Here is a 23,207-nt window from a genome sequence, read left to right on the forward strand (position 1 = left end):
CTCTCTCTCTCTCTCTCTCTCTCTCTCTCTCTCTCTCTCTCTCTCTCTCTCCCCTCTCTCCTCTCTCCTCTCTCTCCTTTTTCCCTCTGTGTGTATGTGTGTGTGTCGATTGTGCGTGTCCCTCACAAAAGCTTCACCTTATCTTTATTGTAAGCACAAAAAACATCACATGAGAAAGGAATGGGAGAGTATTATGTCCCTGGCTCCAACTGATTCCAACTGACCCAGATAACATTGTTGTTTATCAACCAATACTTTTAAACAGATGCTTTCAACCTTTATGGTAAATTTTTAGAAAACTGCTTTTAACTTCTGCACTTACTACTCTCCACAAATGATACACATGCATTGTTAAGGGATGGGGGTAGAGGAGAGTACATAATTCAAGGTTGCAGCTAAACATTAGCTTAGGTTATAAAAGCTGATTACTTGGGAAATCCAAGGCAAGTGAGGCTGGCTATTACATTGTCCTCTTAAAAGCGGATTAAACAAACAGGCTGAGTACACAGAAGGCTCTCAGTCTTAAGCCTTAAGTGACTTCGGGATGTATTGCTAACTTTGACTGTGAAGTCCAGCAAAAGGTCCAGTGTCTTGGAATGTAAGAGATATTTTCAGAATATTTCATCACCATGATAGTCAACACCCTTTAGAATGCCCCACTGGGGAAATGTAATTTTTCTCTTCAACTTTTTGGAAATTACATTTTATTCCCATGCTTTCCACCCTCTATTAAAAATGCTTCTTATTCATTCTAATGTTCTTTTCTGATGCATTCTGGTTTTGCTATTTTGAGTAATACATCCACTCATCTATTTGTTTATGTATTCACTAAGCATGGATTTCCTGAGTCAGCTTAATGCAAAGAACTGTACAAGGCATGCATAATTTAGTAGTCCACAGCAGACACAACACTCCACAATAGATAACTTACAGTCTAACGACGACATGGTGTAAATCAAATGCAAACCAAATAGTTAGAAAGATGCACTGTGAGCAGGGCGGTGGTGGTGTGCTCCTTTAATCCCAGTACTTGGGAGGCAGAGGCAGGCGGATTTCTGAGTTCAAGGCCAGCCTGGTCTACAGAGTGAGTTCCAGCACAGCCAGGGCTACACAGAGAAACCCTGTCTCGGGGCGGGAGGGGGGGGAATAAAAAGAAAGATACACTGTGATTATCCATAAAAGAAACATTCATGGTGCTCTGAAGTTGTACCACAGGGATTTTAACCTTCTCAGGAAGCTGGTAGAAAGTTTCTGAAGAAAGTGACATTTGAGACCTGTAGAGGAATAGAACAAAGTATTGGGGAATTTTAGGCACATTGGGATCCAAAAAATATATAGTTAGACTATATATGTGGTTTGTATATGGTCCATTATTTGAAAAGGCCCCAATAAAGAAGCTATACAAAAAAAATAGTATGTTTTAGAGCCATGAGTGGTGGCACACATAGAAATTCCAGAACTCTGGAAATGGAAATAGATGGATATTTGGAGATAGCTGGCCAGACAGCCTACTCTTCTTAGGTATCCCAAGCCAGTGATAGACTTTGTCCATAAGGTCAGTGTGAATGACATCTGAGTTATGACAGTCAAAGTTTCCTCTAGCCTACACACACACACACACACACACACACACACACACACACACACACACGCACATATATGTTCACCTGCATACACATGAACACATGCATGCATGTGCATAAAAAGTAGTATGCTTTTGTCCCAGATACTAACACAACAATGCTGATTTGTAGCACTTTGCACACTACTGAAATTATGAAGCCAATATAGGTATCCATCAACCAGAATGGATAAGACAATATGGTTTATAGACACAATGGAATTTTTTTTAGCCATGAAGAAAACTGTAATGTTAAGGCAACTGAAAAACATTCTATTAACTGATTTAAGGCAGTCTCAGAGAGACATATACTGCAGGTATTCCCTTAGATGTGAGTTCTAGACTTTATAGATCTGTGAAGACACATGAACACAGATTGCCTGAGAACAGAAGTAATGCTGTTGAGGTGAACAGAGAGGGTGGTGGGAAATGGGTGGAGCAGGAGAAGAGGGAGCAAGGGAATATGGTGGGAGGGGGAGGTGCTTAAAGGACATGATAATGTTACCATGTCCTTGCATGAACCAGTATGGGGAAATAAAAGCGAGCATTTGGAGTTCATTACTAACTTCCCACTTTGTCTTATTTTTTATAATGTTCAGCTATTTATCAATAGATGCAACTCTGCAGCGGCTGGAACCACATTCTTTCTACAATTTGAGTAAAATGACTCACATGTAAGTACAAGAAAACATACAAAATAGACCCAAATGACAGCCACCATTTAAAATATTTTTTACATTGTTTTTCTGTAGTGTGAGGTGCCCACAATATGTATGTGTAGGTGAAAAGACAGTGTGTGGAAGTTCTTTCTTTCCACCTGGTAGCTTTGGGGACTGAACTCAGGTCAACAGACTTGGTAGCAAGTGTCCTCAGAGGCTGAGCCATCACACCAGACCCACAAAGACATTTTTCAAGGATTTGTCAGGGTTAGACTCAAAGTAGAAACTGTTAAAGGGAAGTTTGGGAAACAGAAAGATGACCCCCTCATGTCCCAAATCTGGCCATACATTCTATACAGAAGAAAATGAACGGCAGCAGAGGAGGTAAATGTGAAGGTAAATATAAAGAAATTTGGACTATACACAACGAAAACTGTGGGATTTAAAGTACAGGCAGCCCATGTTCTGCATAATAGCCTGGCAGCCTAAAAATATACAGACTGAAACTGGGTAAAAAAAAAACAAAAGAAATTAAAACAAACAAAAAGACAATTCAATTATCAATAAAGAAAAGTTTGAATACTTTGAGACATTTAAAATCTTTGTCAAAATATTAAATTTCCTCTCACTGTTACAAACACATAAGGAAGGGGTAGACAAATCTAATATTGATTGAATGCAAGATTTCAAGCATCAAAATATTTAGGAGTACAGTATTTTTTTGGTTTAAAAAACCGTCTTAAGAAGTTTAAACTGCGACTGCCCGATTTTGGCCTTTGTGGTATGAATTAGAGGAAACCGTCTTTGCAACGTCTTGGCAAATTCTAGGTCTGGATGCTGGTATCCAACCCTCTCTGTGTTGGCAAAACACAATCTGCAGGAATTTCTTCTGGTTTTGAGGAGATTGGGGCAGGCTAGGAGGGTTTTGATGATTGTTCTGGTTTGGTTGGGTTGGGTTGGTTTGGTTTGGTTTGGTTTAGTTTGGTTTGGTTTAAGATTCTGAGTCCAAGTCTCATTCTGTAGCTCAAGCTAGCTCACAGCAATCCTCCTGTCTCATTCTCCTTAACATTGAGATTACAGGCATAAGTAAGACACCATGCCTTGTTTTGAGGTAGAATGGGGGAAGGGTTGAAATATGTTCTCACTGAGTAATCCAAGCTGGTCAAGAACTCACTCTGTACTACAGGATGGTCTTGAACATGTGCCTCCTGTGCTGGGATTACAGCTACACACCACCATTACAAGTAGGCCCTGCACCTTCACCTTTGTCCATCAATCCACTGTTTCCATTAACTAATGTCATACCAATCTGTCACTCAGAAGCTCATAAGCAACATTGTCTTCTTTATTGTGAGTGATAAAACTGTGACAATTACCAGTGACTGAAACAGTGATGTGATTGATCACCTACTATACGATTCCCATCTGCTATCTATCCAATGATATGTATGAAAAATAACCTAGCAGTAAAGCTTGCACTTTTTTCTGTTACTCAACTAACATTCTATGATAACTGTGTTTGAAACTGTTAACAAAGCTAGTTATTTAACTAGGTCAAAATAACTGATCTTCATCCATATAAGCACAATGCAAAACAAGGAATGCCTCTATACACAGAACTAAAATACATGGTGTCAAAAAAAGAATGGAGAGGTTATGAATAATATGATATTAAAAGGTTCTAGAGTCTTCAGATTATCTAAGTGGTTATTTTAGTTGCTTGTCTGTTGCTGTAGTAATCATAACAAATAACCAAAAACAAAACAAAACAAACCTCAGGGGAGAGTAGCATTTATTTGGCTTATGGGTTACACTCCATCCCTGAGGGAGGCCCAGGCAGGAACTTAGAGGCAGGAACAGAAACCCCTGAGGAACACTGCCTATTAGCCCACTCACCATGGCTTTCTTACACAGCCCAGGCCCACCTGCCTAGGGAAGGCACTCTTCACAGGACCTGAGCCTTCCAGTTAACAAAATGCCCCAAAAGATGCCCACAGGAAAACCTGATAGAGGCAATTCCCCAACTGAGACTCCTTCTTCCCAAAAATGGCTAGGTTTGTGTTAAGTTAACAAAAAACTAGCCAACACAATGCTAACACTTAATATCAGACTTTTATAAATCATGAATCAAGTTATAATCCGTGGGGAAGTAACTCAAATCGTTATAGAAGAATGGATAACTAACAAGCTAATAGTTGAGAGGGATGAAAGAGTGAACTAATGAAGGTTTAATAAGGCAAGAAATGAAAAGAAATAATTGCCTGACTAAATAGTAAATTCAATCTCAAATAATCATTGCATTACATGTAAAAATGATGATAATAACAATACCGACTCAATTCTAATTAAAGTACAAAGATTTCCATACTGAACAATCTTTAAAAATCTACTTGTATGTTGCTGGCAAAAGGCCTATTTAAATGCAGTCTGGAAGGGTTGAGAGTCGGTCTATGGGACTGATTGATTCAGGTGAGAACAAAGGAGAACAACGAAGGAAATCGAAGGCTAAGGAGCTATTGAGTAACACAGGCTCTGATCCTTCAACTCCCATCTCCTTCCTCTGTGCCCACCTTAGTAGGGCTTCTCTCCTCTGCTGCTCTCCCATATTGAAGTACTTGACAAAGGACCTTGAGCAAGCACTTTCTTACTTCCTTGCATTGCTTTGAGGATAGGGTAGGAAAGGGGAGGGGAGGGGAGGGGAGGGGAGGGGAGGGGAGGGGAGGGGAAGGGAAGAGAAGGGAAGAAAGGAGAGAGTGAAAGGAGGAAGTTGAGACAAAGCACAAATGTCCAAATGCTCCTGTTGTCAAAGACAGTAAGGCGTGTGCTAAAACTGGGTTGTAATGATGGCTAGTTTAGTAACTTTACTAAAAATTAATGAACCATGTGCCTACAATGAGTGAATTTTGTGAAATGCAAATTATCCTTGAACAAAGACTCTTTAAAATCACAAAGATCAGATTTTAAGCTTTGAAATCAGTAGCATGCATGACTAGACATAGTTCCCTTGGTGGCCAAGCCTCAGAGGCCATCTACAGAGAGATTACAGGCCTCAGTGGGTTCTTACAGTATAGGAAGTGCTGTGAACGAATAGATTCTAGCCAATCTATGCGTGTCAAATATTTTTAACTTAATCAGTGCCAGCCCATGTCTTATGGCCATCACCAGTAAACTGCATGTGACTGTTAACTGTGTATTTTGATCAGTGAATGTATGAACCTAAGAATATGTTATAAACATATGTGATATCACAACATATACACTGAAATCTTCAGTTATTGGTATCACAAAATAAACCCAAGTGAGCCATTTAGGCTTACTCTGTCCCTTGTACCTGCAATTGTAATTAATGGACTCTTGGCCCTTTTTGCAATGCTGTCATCTGTCAGGATCCACTAACTGCTCATTCCAGTGCTCACTTGAAAGAAAGAGGAGAGAAGAAAGAAACCAAAAAAAAAAAAAACAAACAAACAAACAAAACTTTGAGACTTCAATTCAGAGAAAGAGAGTCCACAAATTCAAGTGGACTGACTGAGAGCAAGCCCATGTCTGCAAGAGGGGCAACCGTGTCTGGGAAGAGCGAGGGATCTTTAGTTAACAGACATGAAGTCCCTGTCCTACCTCATAAATACATCAGAGTCTTTTTGTGAACTTTTTTTTTTTTTGAGACAGGGTTTCTCTGTGTTGCCCTGGCTGTCCTGGAACTCACTCTGTAGACCAGGCTGGCCTTGAACTCAGAGATCTGCCTGCCGCTGCCTCCCAAATGCCAGGATTAAAGGTGTGCGCCACCACTGCCCAGCTGTGAACTTGTGTTAATCATGATTTCTCTTTAGTGAAAACAGGAAGGGATGTATCTTGCTGAGCTCTTGTAACTATTTTTTTTTTTTTTATTGCTCTTGTAACTCTTACAGAGAAATCCGGAACACCAGAAGCTTAACCTACATAGACCCTGACGCCTTGACAGAACTGCCCTTACTCAAGTTTCTGTAAGTACCAACTTCTTCTTTATTTTGGTGTGTGTGTGTGTGTGTGTGTGTGTGTGTGTGTGTCTGTGTGTGTGTCTGTGTTTGTGCATGTGTATGTGTGTCCTTTAGACTTGTGAAGCTGTTGTCTATCAAGAATATCCCTAAGATGATATTGTCTTTTGTCATCATTTGAATCATATATGGCACAATCAGGTCACTTCTTGTGACTTCTCATCCTTCCCCATTGGGCAAAGTACCATATGGAATGGCTCATAAGCTTAAAACCTATTCCAAAACTTTAGCACATAGTTCTGGGACCAGAGACTTTCTCCAAGAGACATGAGGAAGAAAATAGTAAAATACATATGTAGTCTTTAAGTATGGACAAAACAAAATCCTGAGAACTAGCTGGTCAATTTTGTTTGGAAATAATACATATATTTACATTATTTATATTTATATTGTTTATGTTATATTTATTTGTATTTATATTATTTGTGTTTATCTTTGTTTGTGTTTATATTTATATTATTTATTTTTCTTTTTATTCATTGACAAAAGAGTATTAGAAATTTCAAAAAGCAAAGCCTCGCTCAAAGTGGAAGGGGCACACTACGACGTGGCCTTAGTAATGACTTATGAGCTTGGCCATGAACTCCATTAGAGCAAGGACATTTTGGTTCTACTCCATCCTAACACACAATAGGTATGACAGAAAAAATACCTCTTTCAAAGCCGAAGGGACGCACTTCCGTGTGGCTTTAGTAATGACTTATGAGCTGGCCATAAACTCCATTAGAGCAAGGACATTTTGGTTCTGCTCCATCCTAACACACAATAGGTACTACAGAAAAATTACCTCAGATGGCTGTACGTATCTGACCCAAGGCCTGGACACCAGCTGCAAGAACCTTCTCTCCTGCACAATGCAATTTTAAAAATTAGAAGACAAGAAACAGTGCATCCATGATAAAAATCAACCTTAATCCCTGTGCCTAGAAATAATCATGATTACCATTTAGTGCACTTCTATTCTGGCTTTTAAAATAAAAAATATCCTACATACATTCTGTGAGGCAAATCTTTAAGGATGGAGGCAAGTTATTCAGGAAGGGCAGGGACAATGGTAGAAGGGGCAGGCAGAAGGACAGGGTACCATGACAAAGACAGAAGCGTGGGACCACATGGCTCATTAGGGAAAACTATAACAGCCCTGTGTTGAAAGGGTAGGAGTGGGAGATGCCAAGAGATGGTGTACATGACTGAAAGGTATCTTGTGGGACAAAGCCAATCAACCCTTTTATGGACTTGCTTTTGACTCAGCAGATGGTCAATCAGGTAGTTAAGGGAGACATCAAAGAAGGAAGGGACTCATTTAGTGGTTAGGGGGGAGTAGCAAGGTCATTAGACAAGTCTTACTTACCGTACACTTCCAGCCTCCACTCAACTCTCTGGCCTTTTGGCCTCTACTCTTTTCATGAACCCCAAGCCACAACTGAACTATTGCCATGTCTCATATACACCCAGAGGATGTTGCTTCTGGATTATCCCATTTACTCAGTTTGAGTTCTCTGGTTCCTGCTGCCTCTTCAACCCAGTAGCTTCCTATTTAGAAGGACTCCAAGACTGAACTTGGTTTTGAACATGTATCAGTGAAGCATGAGGGGGTTTTGTGCTAGAAGATCTGGATAGGGTCTAAGTCTGTCCCTCTCCAAGACAGGCCTTTCAAACTTGCTCTATTCCCACTAGCTATGTTCTTGTAGCTGAGAAACATATTACAGGATTAAATCCTGGAGACATTAGGAGCATCTAAACTTTGGTGCTCATGTTATATTTTGAACATCTTTGAGTCTTGACATATTTTTCCCTTGAGGGCACAAATTTTGAAAGGAGAAGCTATTGTCTTTATAATTTTCCTTCCTTTCTGGACATGTTCTTTAAACGCCACTGCTGTATACTTACAAAACATTCTTAGCAAAATAATAATGCAATATGAAACAGATTTCAGGGGCATGTGCTGGAGACAGGGTCTCTCTACATAGCCCTAGCTGTCCTAGAACTCACCATGTAGACCAGACTAACCTCAAACTCATTGATATCTTCCTGCCTCTGCCTCCGGGAGTACTGTATTGATGGCATGGGCCACCATGCCACAAGGTAGAGTTTAAAACAGGAAAGTTGACTTAGAGCTGGGTAGTCATATGTTCTTCCTCCACTGGCCTTTTACAGCCCATCCCGCAACAAGCACATACAATGTCTTCCAATTAAAACAGGGAAATCTTTCTCTTTTCCTTCCTCCTGCCCCCTCCTCCTTCCCTTGTCACTTCCTCTCCTGTTTCTAGGCCTCTCCCTGAGTTCATATAATTCACAAAGAATTCTAAGCAGCACATAGGCACCACTAGTATTGAATGGATTAAGCTATTATGCTTTGAAGGAATATCATTCCATTCTGGTGTAAGCACTTGCCACAGTCATGACAAATTGAGTGGAGGACTTGAAACTTATACTTTCAGCCATTACAGTATATGTCCTAGGTGTTGATTTTCTTACCTAAAACTTTCGTTTCCTCTTCTTTTTCAATGTAGTGGCATTTTCAATACTGGACTTAGAATATTCCCTGACTTGACCAAAATTTATTCCACGGATGTATTCTTTATACTGTAAGTATGCTCAACATGCAGTACTTGGTATATTTTGTTTACCCCCTGACAAGAATTGGGGTGCAGTCATGGGAACTAGCAGAAGCCAGGAAAAGCAAATGATTCCAAGAGAGAGCAGGGGCAGGGTAATTGTGCTGAAGGATGGAATGAGGGATGAATGAAGGGTGGGCACAATTTACTAACTGTGAGTCACTGGTTGTTCTCTTAAAAACAGTTTCTGTAGGACGTTGGGGATAAGAAGCTAGGTTGAAATGGATTTGTGCTGGCTAGTTTTACATCAACTTGACACAAGCTGAAGTCATCTAAAAGAAGGGAACCTAAATTTTAAAAACTATCCTCCATAAAATCAGGTTTTAGGCAGGTCTATAAGGCATTTTTTTGGGGGGGGGGGTTCGAGACAGGGTTTCTCTGTGTAGCTCTGGCTGTCCTGGAACTCACTCTGTAGACCAGGCTGGCCTCGAACTCAGAAATCCACCTGCCTCTGCCTCCCAAATGCTGGGATTAAAGGCGTGCGCCACCACCGCCCGGCTTATAAGGCATTTTCTTAATTCGTGATTGATAGGGAACACCCAGTCTATTGTGGGTGGTGCCATCCCTGGGCTGGTAGTCCCGGGTTCTATAAGAAAGCAGGCTGAGCAAGCCATGAGGAACAAGCCAGGAAGCAGCATCCCTCCATGGCCCCAGCTCAGCTCCTGCCTCCAGGTCCTTGCTCTGACTGAGCTCCTATCCTGACTCTTTTTGATGATGAACTATGAAGTAGAAGCATAAGCTCAATAAATCCTTTCCCCCCTAGTTTCTTTGGTCATGGAGTTTCCTGACAGCAATATTAATCCTAACTAAGACAGGGTTCAAGAAAGAATTGGGGGGAGAGGATTAGAGAGAGGGAAGAAAGCCAGTTCTTTTTGGAGTTTTTTCTAACTTCACTTCTGTTGTCAAAAGACAATAGAGGAGAGGGGCTGGAGAGATGGAGAGATGGCTCAGAGGTTAAGAGCACTTGCTGCTCTTGAAGAGGACGCAGGTTCAGCTCTCTGCACCTACATGATGGCTCACGATGGTTTCTAACTCTAGTTCCAAGGGATCCTATTGCCTTTTCTGGCTTATTTGGCTACAGTTCCAAGTTACAGGCCATCATGTCAGGGCAGTCAAAGCAGCAAGTCACACCGCAGCCAATCAAGAGCCTAGAGACAATAGACACATCCTTGCTTGCTTACAACTCAGTAAGCTTCCTCCACTCTTTTTTTTATTTGTTTGTTTTGTTTTGTATTTTCTTTATTTTTTTTTTTTTAGATTTATTTTATTATTATGTCTAAGTACACTGTAGCTGTCTTCAGACAGCCCCGGAAGAGAGCATCAGATCTCATTACAGATGGTTGTGAGCTACCATGTGGTTGCTGGGATTTGAACTCAGGACCTTCAGAAAAGCAATCAGTGCTCTTAACCACTGAGCCATCTCTCCAGTCCCTGTTTTGTATTTTTGAGACAGGGTTTCTCTGTGTATCCCTGGCTGTCCTGGAACTCACTCTGTAGACCAGGCTGGCCTCAAATTCAGAAATCCGCCTGCCTCTGCCTCCCAAGTGCTGGGATTGAAGGCGTGCACCACCACTGCCTGGCTAGCTTCCTCCACTCTTAAGTGACTCAGAATTCAGCCCCTGAAATGGCACCACCCATATTCATGAAGGGTCTTCCCACTTCAATTAGGACAATTCCTAGTCTATTTTTTTTCATGTTTTACATGAAATGTTTCATTTATTTAGTGTATATGGGTCTTTATGTGTAGGTCAGAAGATGACACTCAGGGGTAGATTCTCAGAGTCAAACTCCAGTGGTCAGGCCTGATGGCAAACACCTTTACCCACAGAACTGACTCAAGGCTCTGCCACCTGCATTTAACTTTTAAATGGTAAAAATGATCAAATGGGACTGGTGAGATGGCTCAGCAGGTAAGAGCACCAACTGCTCTTCCGAAGGTCCTGAGTTCAAATCCCAGCAACCACATGTGGCTCACAGCTACCGTAATGAGATCTGTCGCCCTTTCCTGGTGCTGTCTGAAGACAGCAACAGTGTACTTGTTTATAATAATAAATAAATCTTTCAGCCAGAGCGAGCAGGGACTGAGCAAGTGGGACCTACCAGAGTAAGTGGGGCCTACTGGAGCGAGCAGAGGTCCTAAAAGTCAATTCCCAACAACCAGATGAAGGCTCACAACTATCTGTATAGTTACAGTGTGTACTCATAGACATAAAATAAATAAATAAGTCTTTAAAAAATAATCAAATGATTTCTGAGGGGAATGGCTGAATGGGGGAGGGGACTGCCAATAACAAGAATAACTTCTTTTTCCTATTTTCTGATAGCTTTCCACTCTTCCTGCTCCACTCAAGCACCTTGTAAGGCATAAAGGGAAGTTATTGGTCTCCTTTTCAACAGGGAAGCAAAGACCAGAAAATTCAAATGAGTATGCAATTGGAGCTCCACAGAGAAGTCAAGGGCCCTGCTTGAGATTGACTATGAGGCTTTTTTAACAAAAGCATCAGTTAGACCAATTGTCTAACCTAATCATACAAGTGAAAAAGTATGGAAACAGAAAAATTGCAGAAGTTGAACTTGCACTGCAGAATCAGCAAAGTGTAGAATGATTAGCTGCAAGCTCTTTCCTCTCTTTCTTTCTTCCTTCCTTCCTTTCTTCCTTTCTTTCTTTCTTTCTTTCTTTCTTTCTTTCTTTCTTTCTTTCTTTCTTTCTTTCTTTCTTTCTTTTTAAGATGGAGTTTCTCTGTGTAGCCCTGGCTGTCCTGGAGCTTGCTGTATAGACCAGTCTGGTCTCAAACCCGGAGATCTACCTCCCTAGTGCTTGGACCAAAGGCACCACCACTGCCTAGAGTGCTGCAAACTCTTAATATATTTTTTCCTAGGGGAAAACATGACCACGTCTCTTTGCTACAGATAAGCTCAGGTCAAACATAAGCAGTCCTCTGGGAACACCTGGCCGGCAGTGTTTTGCGGACAGAGAACATTCTAGTGATACTCGTGAAATGAAATCCATTGATCCCTTCCCCCTGATCCTTCGATTGACATAGAAAATTCTAGCTGCTAATGGACAGAGTGTTATAGATTCAGAAGTCTCTCAGCTCCATCTGCTTCAAGATAAGGAGTAAGGCAGAGACCTCAGCTCACCGTGGAACTTGTTTGCTTGATTGGATGCTCCACTCTGAATGTGTATCCATCTAGAGCAGTCTCGCCACCTCATGTGATTAGGATCACCAGTGATCAGAATGGGATCAAAGAAATAGCTAAAACTGAGATGTGTGTGTAGTGGCTGGTTCCTTGAAGTGCATATATGCAACAAGAACCCAGTTTTAGAGCACTTCTTTCCTCAACAGTTTCCATCACTTTCTCTTGCAGGGAAATCACAGACAACCCTTACATGACTTCAGTCCCTGAAAACGCATTCCAGGGACTGTGCAATGAAACCTTGACCCTGTGAGTATCCAGTTTCACTCTTGCCAGTACCTGAGTTTTATCCGAGGCGATTGCCATGGTTTTCTTCCCCCACCCACTCCTGTAATGGTTTCCATCGCAGTGAGTAGCATTCGTCCCAAGTTAGTCCCTCCATTCTCAGCTTCTTTACAGGATGATAGCTTTCCCATTTAATACTTTTGCCCAAGATCTCCTTTCCATTTCAAAAGAAAGTTGTCCTACACCTCTTTGGGGGAACAGTGATGGATGGGACCCTCCCTGTAGAGGTGAGAATGGCATGAGTTTAATCAACTATCTTTCCAAGTGATTTTTTTAAGTTATACTCTTATAAAAGCCCTTTCTTTCTTGAAGGTTAATGAAGTTCAAAAGGCTAAATGCACAAGGAAAATGCCTAACGTCAGAGTTCGCGCTTGTGTCCCCACTTCTTTAATTTCTCTGCCATTTACACCTTTCAAGACCTACTTGTCCATGAACTTTTTAGTCTCTAAAATATAAATCAAACCAAGAACATGTGTGTATGTGCGTGCGTGCGTGCGTGTGTGTGTGTGTGTGTGTGTGTGTGTGTGTGTGTGTATGAGAGAGAAAGAGAAAGAGAGAGAGAGAGAGAGAGAGATTGTGGTATTTGTACTCGTTAGTGTAGGTGTATGCCTGTGTGCATGCAGGTTTGTACATGTGGAGGCTTACAGGTAGACATTATTTTTTTTTTTAACATTTAAAAACATATTTTAATTAAATAGAATTGAATCACAGTCTTGTTTCCCTTTTGTACCAGAGCTTCTCCCAGAGACCCCCCTTCAATACCTACAATATCTTTTTTGTCATAGTCCTTAAAATTTATAAAATATTATAACAATAAAAATAAGTATTATAAAAGTTGTTTGATATAAAACAACAATTTAACAGTCTTATGTAGATGCTCATCTACAGCAATAATGAAAATACAATTTTCTCAATATAAATTTTAAATAACTCCAAACATATTAACTGTATACTTAAAAATAATACATCACTACTAGTATTTTCTTAAATGAACATGAATATATAAAGTCTTTTTGTTTGTTTTGTATTTAGTAGAGTTTAAAATCTTGGCTCTTACTGTGGTACAAGCCCAAAATAAGAACAATTTTTAGACATTGGATTTCATTGTAGACATTTTTTTTTTCAGTTATTCTCCACTTGTATTTTTTGGGACAGGGTCTTTGGCTCAACCTGAAGCACATGGATTTGGTTAGGCTGGCTTCTCAATGAGCTTCAAGTATCCATCTGTGTCCACCCCACACCCAGGACAGGACAAGGGTTCCAGGCACATGGCACACACTGCTTGGCTTTGCTTTTTCTTTTTTGGGTTTTTTTTTTTTGGTTTTTTGTTTTTTGTTTTTTGTTTTTTGTTTTTTTGGTTTTTCAAGACAGGGTTTCTCTTTATAGCCCTGGCTGTCCTGGAACTCACTCTGTAGATCAGGCTGGCCTCGAACTAAGAAATCCGCCTGCCTCTGCCTCCCAAATGCTGGGATTAAAGGCATGTGCCACCACTGCCCAGCTTCTGCTTGACTTTTTAAGTGGGTTTTAGGGATCCAGATTCAGGTCTTCGTGCTCACATGGCCGGCATTTACTACCTGACCCATCTCTCCAGCCCATCAAGGACAACGTTGGAGAAAATAAAAATGTGCATAATTTTTTTCACATGTTTGTGAAAGAGTCGCAGTTGAGGAAAAGTGAATTTATCCATTGGCATTTCTCTCTGTCTGTGTCTGAGTCCCTGGGAAATGGATTGCAATCCATACCCATGCTTCTTTAGAAATTAGAACTAAATTCAGGCATTTTAAGGACAAGACAAAATATGCACAAATGACAACAAAACCAACAGATTATTTCTCAGTTTCTTACGACTATCTAGAATAAATCAAAATTTTTGTATTCTCCTTCAACACTGTCTTCTTCTAAGCATTCATTATTATTAATTAGCAAGAGTGCCTCAGTCTCCCTAGCAACCTCTACTGAAGTCTTAGCATCATTATTTATAGAGATTAAAAAACCAGGCTGGAGGAGGATGTGAGAGTCTCGGGGTCACCCAGCTTTTAAGTGGCGGGACCACGCCTAGTTGCACACTTGGAAAGCCCTCTGTAGTTACTGGTTTATCAAGTGGATATGTTGTAGATTACATGATTATTGACATTTTCCCACACCTGTCCCGAGGAATCCCTTAGGAGGCAGTGCCTGTTGCTCTGGTCATGGCTGTTGCCTCTTTGGGCCAATGACCACCAACCACATATCTTAGAGTTCCAAAGACCGGAGTCCCTTCTCCTGCTGAGGTGCATGGTTTTGGGGTAGGTGAGAAGAATTGTATTTGAGGTCAAGGATCCTGATCCCAGTTTAGACTAACCAGCTCTTAGCAAGTCACGCTCATGTCTTATTAACTTCACTAGGAATCATGGGCGGTAGCATTTCAGGCTGGTCCTTGGGAATCTAGATAGAAAAATTAATTAGCTGCAGAAGCACTGCCGTTAAAATGTTCAAAAAATTATCACAAAAGGGCATGGTCTATCTGCCTTCTTAGATTCTTCTATGAGGCTCAATTCCACCTATAACCATTAAGCATTTGGCTTATGATAAACTCTGAGGATAAGCAGAATTTTTTGAAAGAAGGTAAAGTAACATTTTAAAAATAAAAAAACATAAAAAATCTATACATTCAGGTGAATTTCTTGACAAGTGGTCATCTTTAAAAACTGCTGTGGTGCCTCCAGTGTTGACTCGAGCTTAGCTGTCACCTGGAACACTCTTCCCATTAATGTACCCTGACTGAAAAAATTCCTAGAGGCTGGAGAGTGCTTACCAGTGCTTACCGATCTTACAGAAGACCTGAGTTTGGGTCCCAGTACCCACATCAGGAAGCTCAAAACTGCCTGTAAGTAAGCTCCAGGAGATCTAATGCTCTCTTCTGACTTCTATGGATACCTGCACTCACATGTGGACACACACGCACATGCACACACACACACAAATAATAATAATAATAATAATAATAATAATAATAATGATGATGATGATGATGATGATGATGATGATGATGATGATGGTGATGATGGTGATGATGATGATGATGACAACAACAACAACTTTATAAAAACCCTTTGCAAACCTTTGTGCTTCTAAGTCTGCTCTTGAGGAAAAGCTGACTCACTGGCACCCAAGACTGGAGAACAGAGCTTCAAACTAGGAAATATCTATGTCCCAAACAAGGCATACTCTACAGTTTTCTTAAGGGATGCATATGAATGACATGAGAAATTTTATGCCCATTTTTGATACTAAAGAGATGAAATCCAACTATTAAAACAGAAAAAAATGAGCAGCACATATACCAAAGGCAATCTGCTTTATTTACTTATTTATTCAGGTCTGGGAAGTCAGTGACCCACTCTACCATTGAACTACATGGTCATTGTTTTTGTTTTTGTTTTTTTTTTCTCTCTCTCTCCTCTTGATTTTAGGAAACTGTACAACAATGGATTTACTTCAATCCAAGGACATGCTTTCAATGGAACAAAGCTGGATGCTGTGTAAGTTTAGGGTAACCATGGTAACTGGCACCATTCCCCACATCTCACTCCCAGGACTATTCAGAGGGTCTGAATTCTGTTGAGATCTATTTTAAGAATCTCAGGCCTTGAAAGTAATGCTAAAGGAACTTGACGAGGGCCATCTGAAGTGGATACTTAATGCTGGCCTCAATTCTATACCCCAAAGCTCTCATGCTCAGTAAACACTGAGATATACACTGTCACCATCAGGGGTGTGTGTGTGTGTGTGTGTGTGTGTGTGTGTGCGTGTGTGTGTGTGCAAATGTTCATCTGCTAGTACATGAAGTTATTGCGTATCTTTGCAACCAAAGATGTTTTCAAAAAGTGACACAATGTTTTGACAAGTTTTTTTTCTTTTCTAAAGATAAATGATACCCAAAAGATCAAAACAAACCAACCAACTCCCCCTCCTCAAAAAAACCCAGACTTACATTTTATTTGTCTTATAACACTTTTTTTTGAAGTAGTATGTACTTGCTATGTAACCCTGGCCATCATGGAACTAGCTATGTAGATAAGGCTGGCCTTGAACTTACAAAGATCTTCTTGCCTCTGCCTCCTGAATGATGCAATTAAAGCTATGCATCACTTGCATTGTATCCCTTCTTATTTCTTTAGCAGCTATATATTTTTAAATTCCATATTATCTGGTATTTCCTCTCAAACTTAACTGCTCATTCCTTATAGTGATGTATTAATTACTACTTCCTATGATCCTATACTATTACTCCCTTAAAACATTCCTTACATAGTTGCTGACTATAAAACCTGAAAAGCCTTATGAGTCGAAATGTATTGTGTATTACTTTGCTTCTCGCTGGGCAGTGGTGGCACACGCCTTTAATCCCAGCACTTGGGAGGCAGAGACAAGTGGATTTCTGAGTTCGAGGCCAGCCTGGTCCACAGAGTGAGTTCCAGGACAGCTAGGGCTACACAGTGAAACCCTGTCTCGAAAAACAAAAACAAAAACAAAAAACAAAAACAAAAACAAAAACAAAAAAAACTTTGCTTCTCAAACACTATTAGGCACGCAAGCAATCAAGGGATCTGGTGCAATATAGATGCTGATCTGTCGACTTGAGCTGGGTTGTACAAGCCTGTATTCCTAACACACCCTTTCACGATGCTGATGCTGTAGCCCATGGACTGACTTTTAAAATAGCTATGCAACTAAACACAGAGAGCCTAGGTAGAAAAGAACACATGCAGAAATTAAGTGCTTTGTATTGATATTCTGGCTAAATACTGGCTTCTGAAATGGTTCCATTTTGATATGAGTACTGGATTCCTTATAGTTAGGCAAGGTGCTCCACACCCTGTTGAAGTTAGCTCTTGGCCAGGCTTCCCTCTAACCTCTATGAGAGGAAGGGTTAGAATACCATTCACTTGGGTATTTGGATAAAAAAAAAAAGGTTTTAATAGCTTGATTTTTATTCTTTTCTTTAAATATATAATTACAGGGGAATCCCCGAAAGACACCATAGGATACATAAATTCTTGCACTTAAAATTTACAGGACTGGAAATCTTGATTGCACTAATCTTACATAGTCCTTCATTTACCTCTCAGTGTAGTGAGTGAGGGCCTACAGTGTGCAAAACACTGTGCTAGCCACTACCAAAGCAAAGAGAAGCAAAAGCAATGTGCTTCCTGCTCACAATAAAAATTACATCCTTGTGGAATCAATACAAGCCCAGCTACACCAACAATCAAAGTATGTTGGAAAGAAATTTATCCAATTCGAAAAGTGCATCTGCTAGAAAATATACAAGCATAGAATATGCAAAGATATTGGTCTCCTTCCTTGGAGAAATCAGCATGATTTTCTCTACACTTATCCCTTGGTATTTAAAGATTAGCATTTAATATGAAAACACCACCAAATATTTTCTCCTTTGATTTGAAAGCAGTCACTCCAGGCTAGCTGGCCCACAAGCTTCAGGTCTTCACCTCTACCTCTGATCCCAGTATAGAAGTGCTGGGATTAGATATGTGCCCCCACTCCAGGCCTTTACCTGGCTTCCAGGAATCAAGCTTGCATGGGATTAGCCCTGGCCATCTCTCTAGACCCTCACATTATATTTTGTAACATAGTTCAGTATTTACTGGGTTTTCAAACTAAGAAAAATGTATTAATCTCCTATAATAATTAATCCTAACATGGTTCAAAGATTGGAAACAGCCTAACCTCTCTGGAACTGTGTTTAGATATCTCTAGGCTCTGGCTGAAATAATTTGTTATCCAAAACAGCACTCATCATACCTCATACTAATGCACTGCAATTATCAGGTCTGACCTCAATTACACCCATTGTTTTAGTGTGACTGAGTAATGATATCACGGCCAAGTTGGACGAGTCCCACACTCAGGACAAGCACTGAAGCCACAGCAGCAGTTCCCTCCTTGGTTAGAAGTTGATGAAAATGGATAGCTCCTCGCCCTGTGGTTTCACAGAGAGCCAAGTACATTGCCATCACTCAGATGACAGATCCCCTAATATGAGTGTCCTTGCTCAAAGAGAAGTTGAGCTGCTCTCAATCATAAGCTAGAACACCTGTTCCTTCTCTGAACCTCTCCATTCTCTCTTTATACAGATGTTGAGTTCTAGAGCTGAGTTGCTTCTCCCACAGTGCCTGAGACTCTGAGATGAATCTTCTCTTCTTGAATCCTAGTTGTTTAGCTTCTATCTAGAAGTAAACGGTTGGACCAAAAATAAATAAATTAATACAACTTGACTGTGTTGAGGACTTACCCAGACAATAATCGTTTGGAGCAGAGAAATCAACACAAATACTGTGCTAATTAGCATCACACATTAGCTGATTAGAAGCAATTCACCACAGCCTGGAGCCACTGGGAAAAGATGACGGGAGAGAAGATTATAGGATTAAGTAGACTGCTATTTCTCACGGGATAAGTATTTGAACAGCTTGTAGGATATGCTCCAAGGTTGGCTGTCCCCTCTGCCTCCTGCAGTCTTGAACGCTTTCTCACCTGTCACTGTTGATAAACAAGTGTCCCAGTCTCTGAACCAACAAGATTTCCACAGAGCAATCCAGCTTCGCTTTAGACTGATGTTAGGGCTAGGTGCTGAACCCCTACATTTTCTGAATGACAAGAGCCATGTAGAAAACAAAAACAAACGAACAAAAACATGGTTCTCCACAGACACAGTCCCCTGTGAGTGTCAAACCATAACCAGGTGCCAACCCTAGCTTCCCCTAAAGGAATTACAAAGGAATGAGCTGAAATTCTATATTGGAACTGAAATAGATCCTTAAACTCCCCAGAGAATACAGTCCAGGAGGAACAGCAAATGTCCTTAGCCCAGTACACCTCACTCCTCTCATTGATACTGAATTCTCTGGCTGCTGAATAAAACCTGTCCTATCTGTGAATTATCCAAGACTTTCATTTCTCATCGAACAAGTCTTTACTGAATGGCTGCTATGTGTAGAGAATAAATCCAGGGGCGGAGAGATGGCTCAGTGGTTAAGTGCACCAACAGCTCTTGCAGAGGATCTAGGCTCCATATCCCGGCATCTATACAGCAGCTCACAGCTGTCTGTAATGCCCTTTCCAGGGGATCTGAACCCTTCTTCTGACCTCTGTAGGCACACATCATACAAAGACACATATGCAGGAAAAAACATTCAAATGCATAAAATAAATGTCTCAAAAAAGAAATGTTTAAAAAGTGAGTCCAAGAGAACTTGAACACACACACAGCCCATAATGCTGAGCCTGTCAATTGAACACTTTTCCCCAGCTCATTGCTATCTTCATTTGTCCAACCCCATTCTTCTCCCCTTACTGTGAGATACACTCGTTTTCGGTCAGAGTAGGCATTGTCAAGTATTGAAATGCGGAAAAATTGACAACTGTTTTGTAGGAAAAGCTTAATTTCTTCACCAGGTCCATGCAAATAGTGAAGAGTCATTAAGCAGCCAGGGTTAGCAGCATCTGTTTTACTTCTGAAGGAACTATTAAGACCTTCCCAGGAGCCCTCTGATCACAATATCAGTCCTGACTCTTAGGGAATCTCTCCTCTCATCACTTCTGATAAGTCCTCCCAACCTTCTGCACCTTCTTTGTCTTCATCTTCTATTATCAGCCTCACAGAAAATAGTCATTGCCTAGAATAGGCTCCCATCTGGTGAATCCAGCTTTGTGACTGATTTATCCAAGCCAATGTGTACAGCAGAGTATGGGCATAAGTTATGATCAAGAAACCAGTTTAAGGAGATTGGCATTCCCAGAAAATAGCATGAGGTTAATGAGATTAATCAGAGCACTTCCTTCCTGCATGTTAGAGCTTCTGTGTCTATCTACCATCCCTTACCCCTGGCTTCTGTGTCTATCTACCATCCCTTACCCTTGGCTTCTGTGTCTATCATCCCTTACCCTTGGCTTCTGTGTCTAGCATCCCTTACCCTTGGCTTCTGTGTCTAGCATCCCTTACCCTTGGCTTCTGTGTCTATCATCCCTTACCCTTGGCTTCTGTGTCTATCTATCATCCCTTACCCTTGGCTTCTGTGTCTATCTATCATCCCTTACCCTTGGCTTCTGTGTCTATCATCCCTTACCCTTGGCTTCTGTGTCTATCTACCATCCCTTACCCTTGGCTTCTGTGTCTATCTATCATCCCTTACCCTTAGCTTCTGGGAGAAGTTGCAAGGAGAAGTCAGAACCCAAGATTCAAAGCTAGAAGAGGTATCCCTGAAAAGTACCAGATTTTTAGAATGTGGAAGAGGATGATGGGTCCAAGGTCTAAGGTCATTCAGGGCTTCCTCGTAAGACTCTGTTTCAAAAAAAAAAAAAACAGCAGACTGAACAGGGAAGCATGGCAGGTTCATTTTTAAGCACCCTATCACCTTCAGAGGTTAAGTATCCAAATGACTATACTGTCTTTTGAGAAGAGGCCCTTCGTCAGGCTGGCTCATCTCCGTTCACATTGGCTGTACCTCCTGCTACATTCTTTCTCCCATTCTGGACTCTGGCTGCCTTTTTCAGTTTGAAGTCTTCTGCAACATTTCTGGTAAACTGCAGCGCTTATCAAGAAGTCTCCTTGTCCTCAGGGGTATATTAAGTATCAGATGAGAACACTAAAAAATTGGACAAGTGATAATTTAGTTTTATAATAATTTCTGGTGATTAGAGCAAGCCGCTATTTCCTCTCAATCAAGAGAGAGAAGAGCTTAGCAGAGCTTACTTGATTTTGAGCAGCCTGGGAGCAAAATGGGATTGGTAGCTACACTAGCCCAAAGATCTAGAAAGACTTACAATGGTGTGGACACTATGCCCAACATGGTTGTCACACTACAAATATTGTGTTCAAAGAGCCTCTCTCTAGTTGGGTTTTTTTTCCCAAGGTGGGTCTAATCCACTCCAACTACAACTAAATGAAAGATCTTTGTAGACATAATGGGTTGACTGAATGAATCTGTGAACATGAGAGTACTGTGACTCAAGCAAGCTTTTGTATGACATGAACCCACTGGGAACAAGTACATAGGCTACTTTGGCATCTCACTCGGACGAACATATGGAAGACTGGTCTCCTGCAATGAAACGTAGCTTGCTCTGCTATAGACAGTATCTGGAATTTAACACACACACACACACACCCCTGAAAAGGAGCCCAGCCACAGATTAAAAAAGAAAAATGAAAAAAGCAGCCTCCTCTGCCTCGTGTTTCTATCATAGTGAGCCAAGGTATCATTGGCACAATGGGATCGACTCACCTCCATGACTGTGAACAGAACTAATCCATTTCTCTTTTACACTGATTGTATCTATCATTTTGTTATAGCAGAGAGCTACCTAATACACTCTGGAAGTGTGTGCTCGTGATCCATTCTTTGTAAATGAGCTGCCTCGGCATTTACAGCTATCAAGGAAGGTCCATTTCCCCAAACCCACCACATCATACGCTAAGTCTTTTCAATTTTTCAATTATCATTATTTTTTTTCTTTAAACAGTCATATGTGTCCCCCTCAAACCCGAATGTATCAATGTTGCTACCTTGAACTATATTTAGTTGGTTGTTTGCTCACTCTTAATCTCCACTCAGTAAGTATTTCTGGAGCACCAAATGTAGCAGCGGGTATCTGGCCATGGAAAGCATAGAGCTTTCCCTGCTAATTGGAAAGACATAATATTCAAGTAAGAAAATAAATTAGGTCATTACAGATTCTGATAAGGTCAGGAGGAAATAGAGAGTATGGGCAAACTAGTGCTACTTTAAATGAATAGTCCTTGACCTCTATTTTAAAAACATAATTGAAAGAGTCTAAACTATATTCAAAGGTATAAAACCTCATTGTTTGTCATCCTGATACTCACTCTGTTTAATGCTTTAGGGTTGACTGTTCTATTCTTACCCACAGTCTTCTGGTACAGACACACCTGGATCCAATTAAGTAGAGGGCCCTTTCTCCATGAAGGCTCTGGAGAAAGAGTTCTAACTGAAAGTCTTCAATTACTCTACTATTATTAGTCACCTTCCTTAAGAACTTGCATCCTGTAGTGCAAAGCTTACTGCTACAATAACGAAATCATTATCTATAATTAAGCAGAGGTCCCAAGGGCCTTTATTGTATTTGTTTTGCATCAAGCCAGGGTCATTCACTAGAGTTTAAATTGCCTACACTGTGCTGGGAGTTAATGTGAGTGTGTAAAATTGGGGTCGTTTATAATAAAGATGCATGTATTTTACTTCATTTTAGATAATTTTACTCTCTAAAAAAGCTATGGGGAAGGGGAGGAAAGGGCCAATTTTAAGATCCTTGGATGCTTTTGTTCATTGGGGGGGGAGGGAAATCTTATTTCAAACACACTTTGTGACTTAAATTGCAAAAGAAATATTATTCTTTCAAATGGCCAGTATGCTGTAAAAGTGAAAGGATGAACATACCCATCACTTTTCAGGAAAGATCCTCACGGAGCCCCTTTACATAAGCATCCCTGTGCCAGAACTGGTATTGCTGGATAAAATGCATGCCGTTTAAGTAAATTTGAATTTCAGATAAGCAACAGATAACTTTAGTAGGAAAATTTATGCTGGAAAATTATTCACTGTTTATCTGTAAATTGAATTAAAGTGGCATCATGTATTTTAATTTGCTAAATCTGGCAACTCTGCTCGAAGAAAAGAACCATCCCTCCATCCCACCACCATCCTTACATCTCCATCCCTCCATCCCACCACCACCCTTACATCTCCATCCCTCCATCCCACCACCACCC

At 40.7% G+C, this 23,207-nt stretch overlaps 1 protein-coding gene across 1 annotated transcript in view; it reads left to right on the forward strand.

The window, feature by feature from the left end:
• The window catches only part of Tshr (thyroid stimulating hormone receptor), a 125,033-nt gene that overhangs the window by 78,874 nt on the left and 22,952 nt on the right, over positions 1-23,207 (forward strand). Inside the window, exons 3-7 of the mRNA XM_031356411.1 lie at positions 2,221-2,295; positions 6,189-6,263; positions 8,828-8,902; positions 12,302-12,379; positions 15,868-15,936. Coding sequence (XP_031212271.1) covers positions 2,221-2,295; positions 6,189-6,263; positions 8,828-8,902; positions 12,302-12,379; positions 15,868-15,936 — 372 coding nt within the window. The remainder of the gene's footprint in view (positions 1-2,220; positions 2,296-6,188; positions 6,264-8,827; positions 8,903-12,301; positions 12,380-15,867; positions 15,937-23,207) is intronic.

This window comes from Mastomys coucha, unplaced genomic scaffold, assembly GCF_008632895.1.
Source record: "Mastomys coucha isolate ucsf_1 unplaced genomic scaffold, UCSF_Mcou_1 pScaffold6, whole genome shotgun sequence".
In the NCBI taxonomy this organism is placed as follows: Eukaryota; Metazoa; Chordata; class Mammalia; order Rodentia; family Muridae; genus Mastomys; species Mastomys coucha.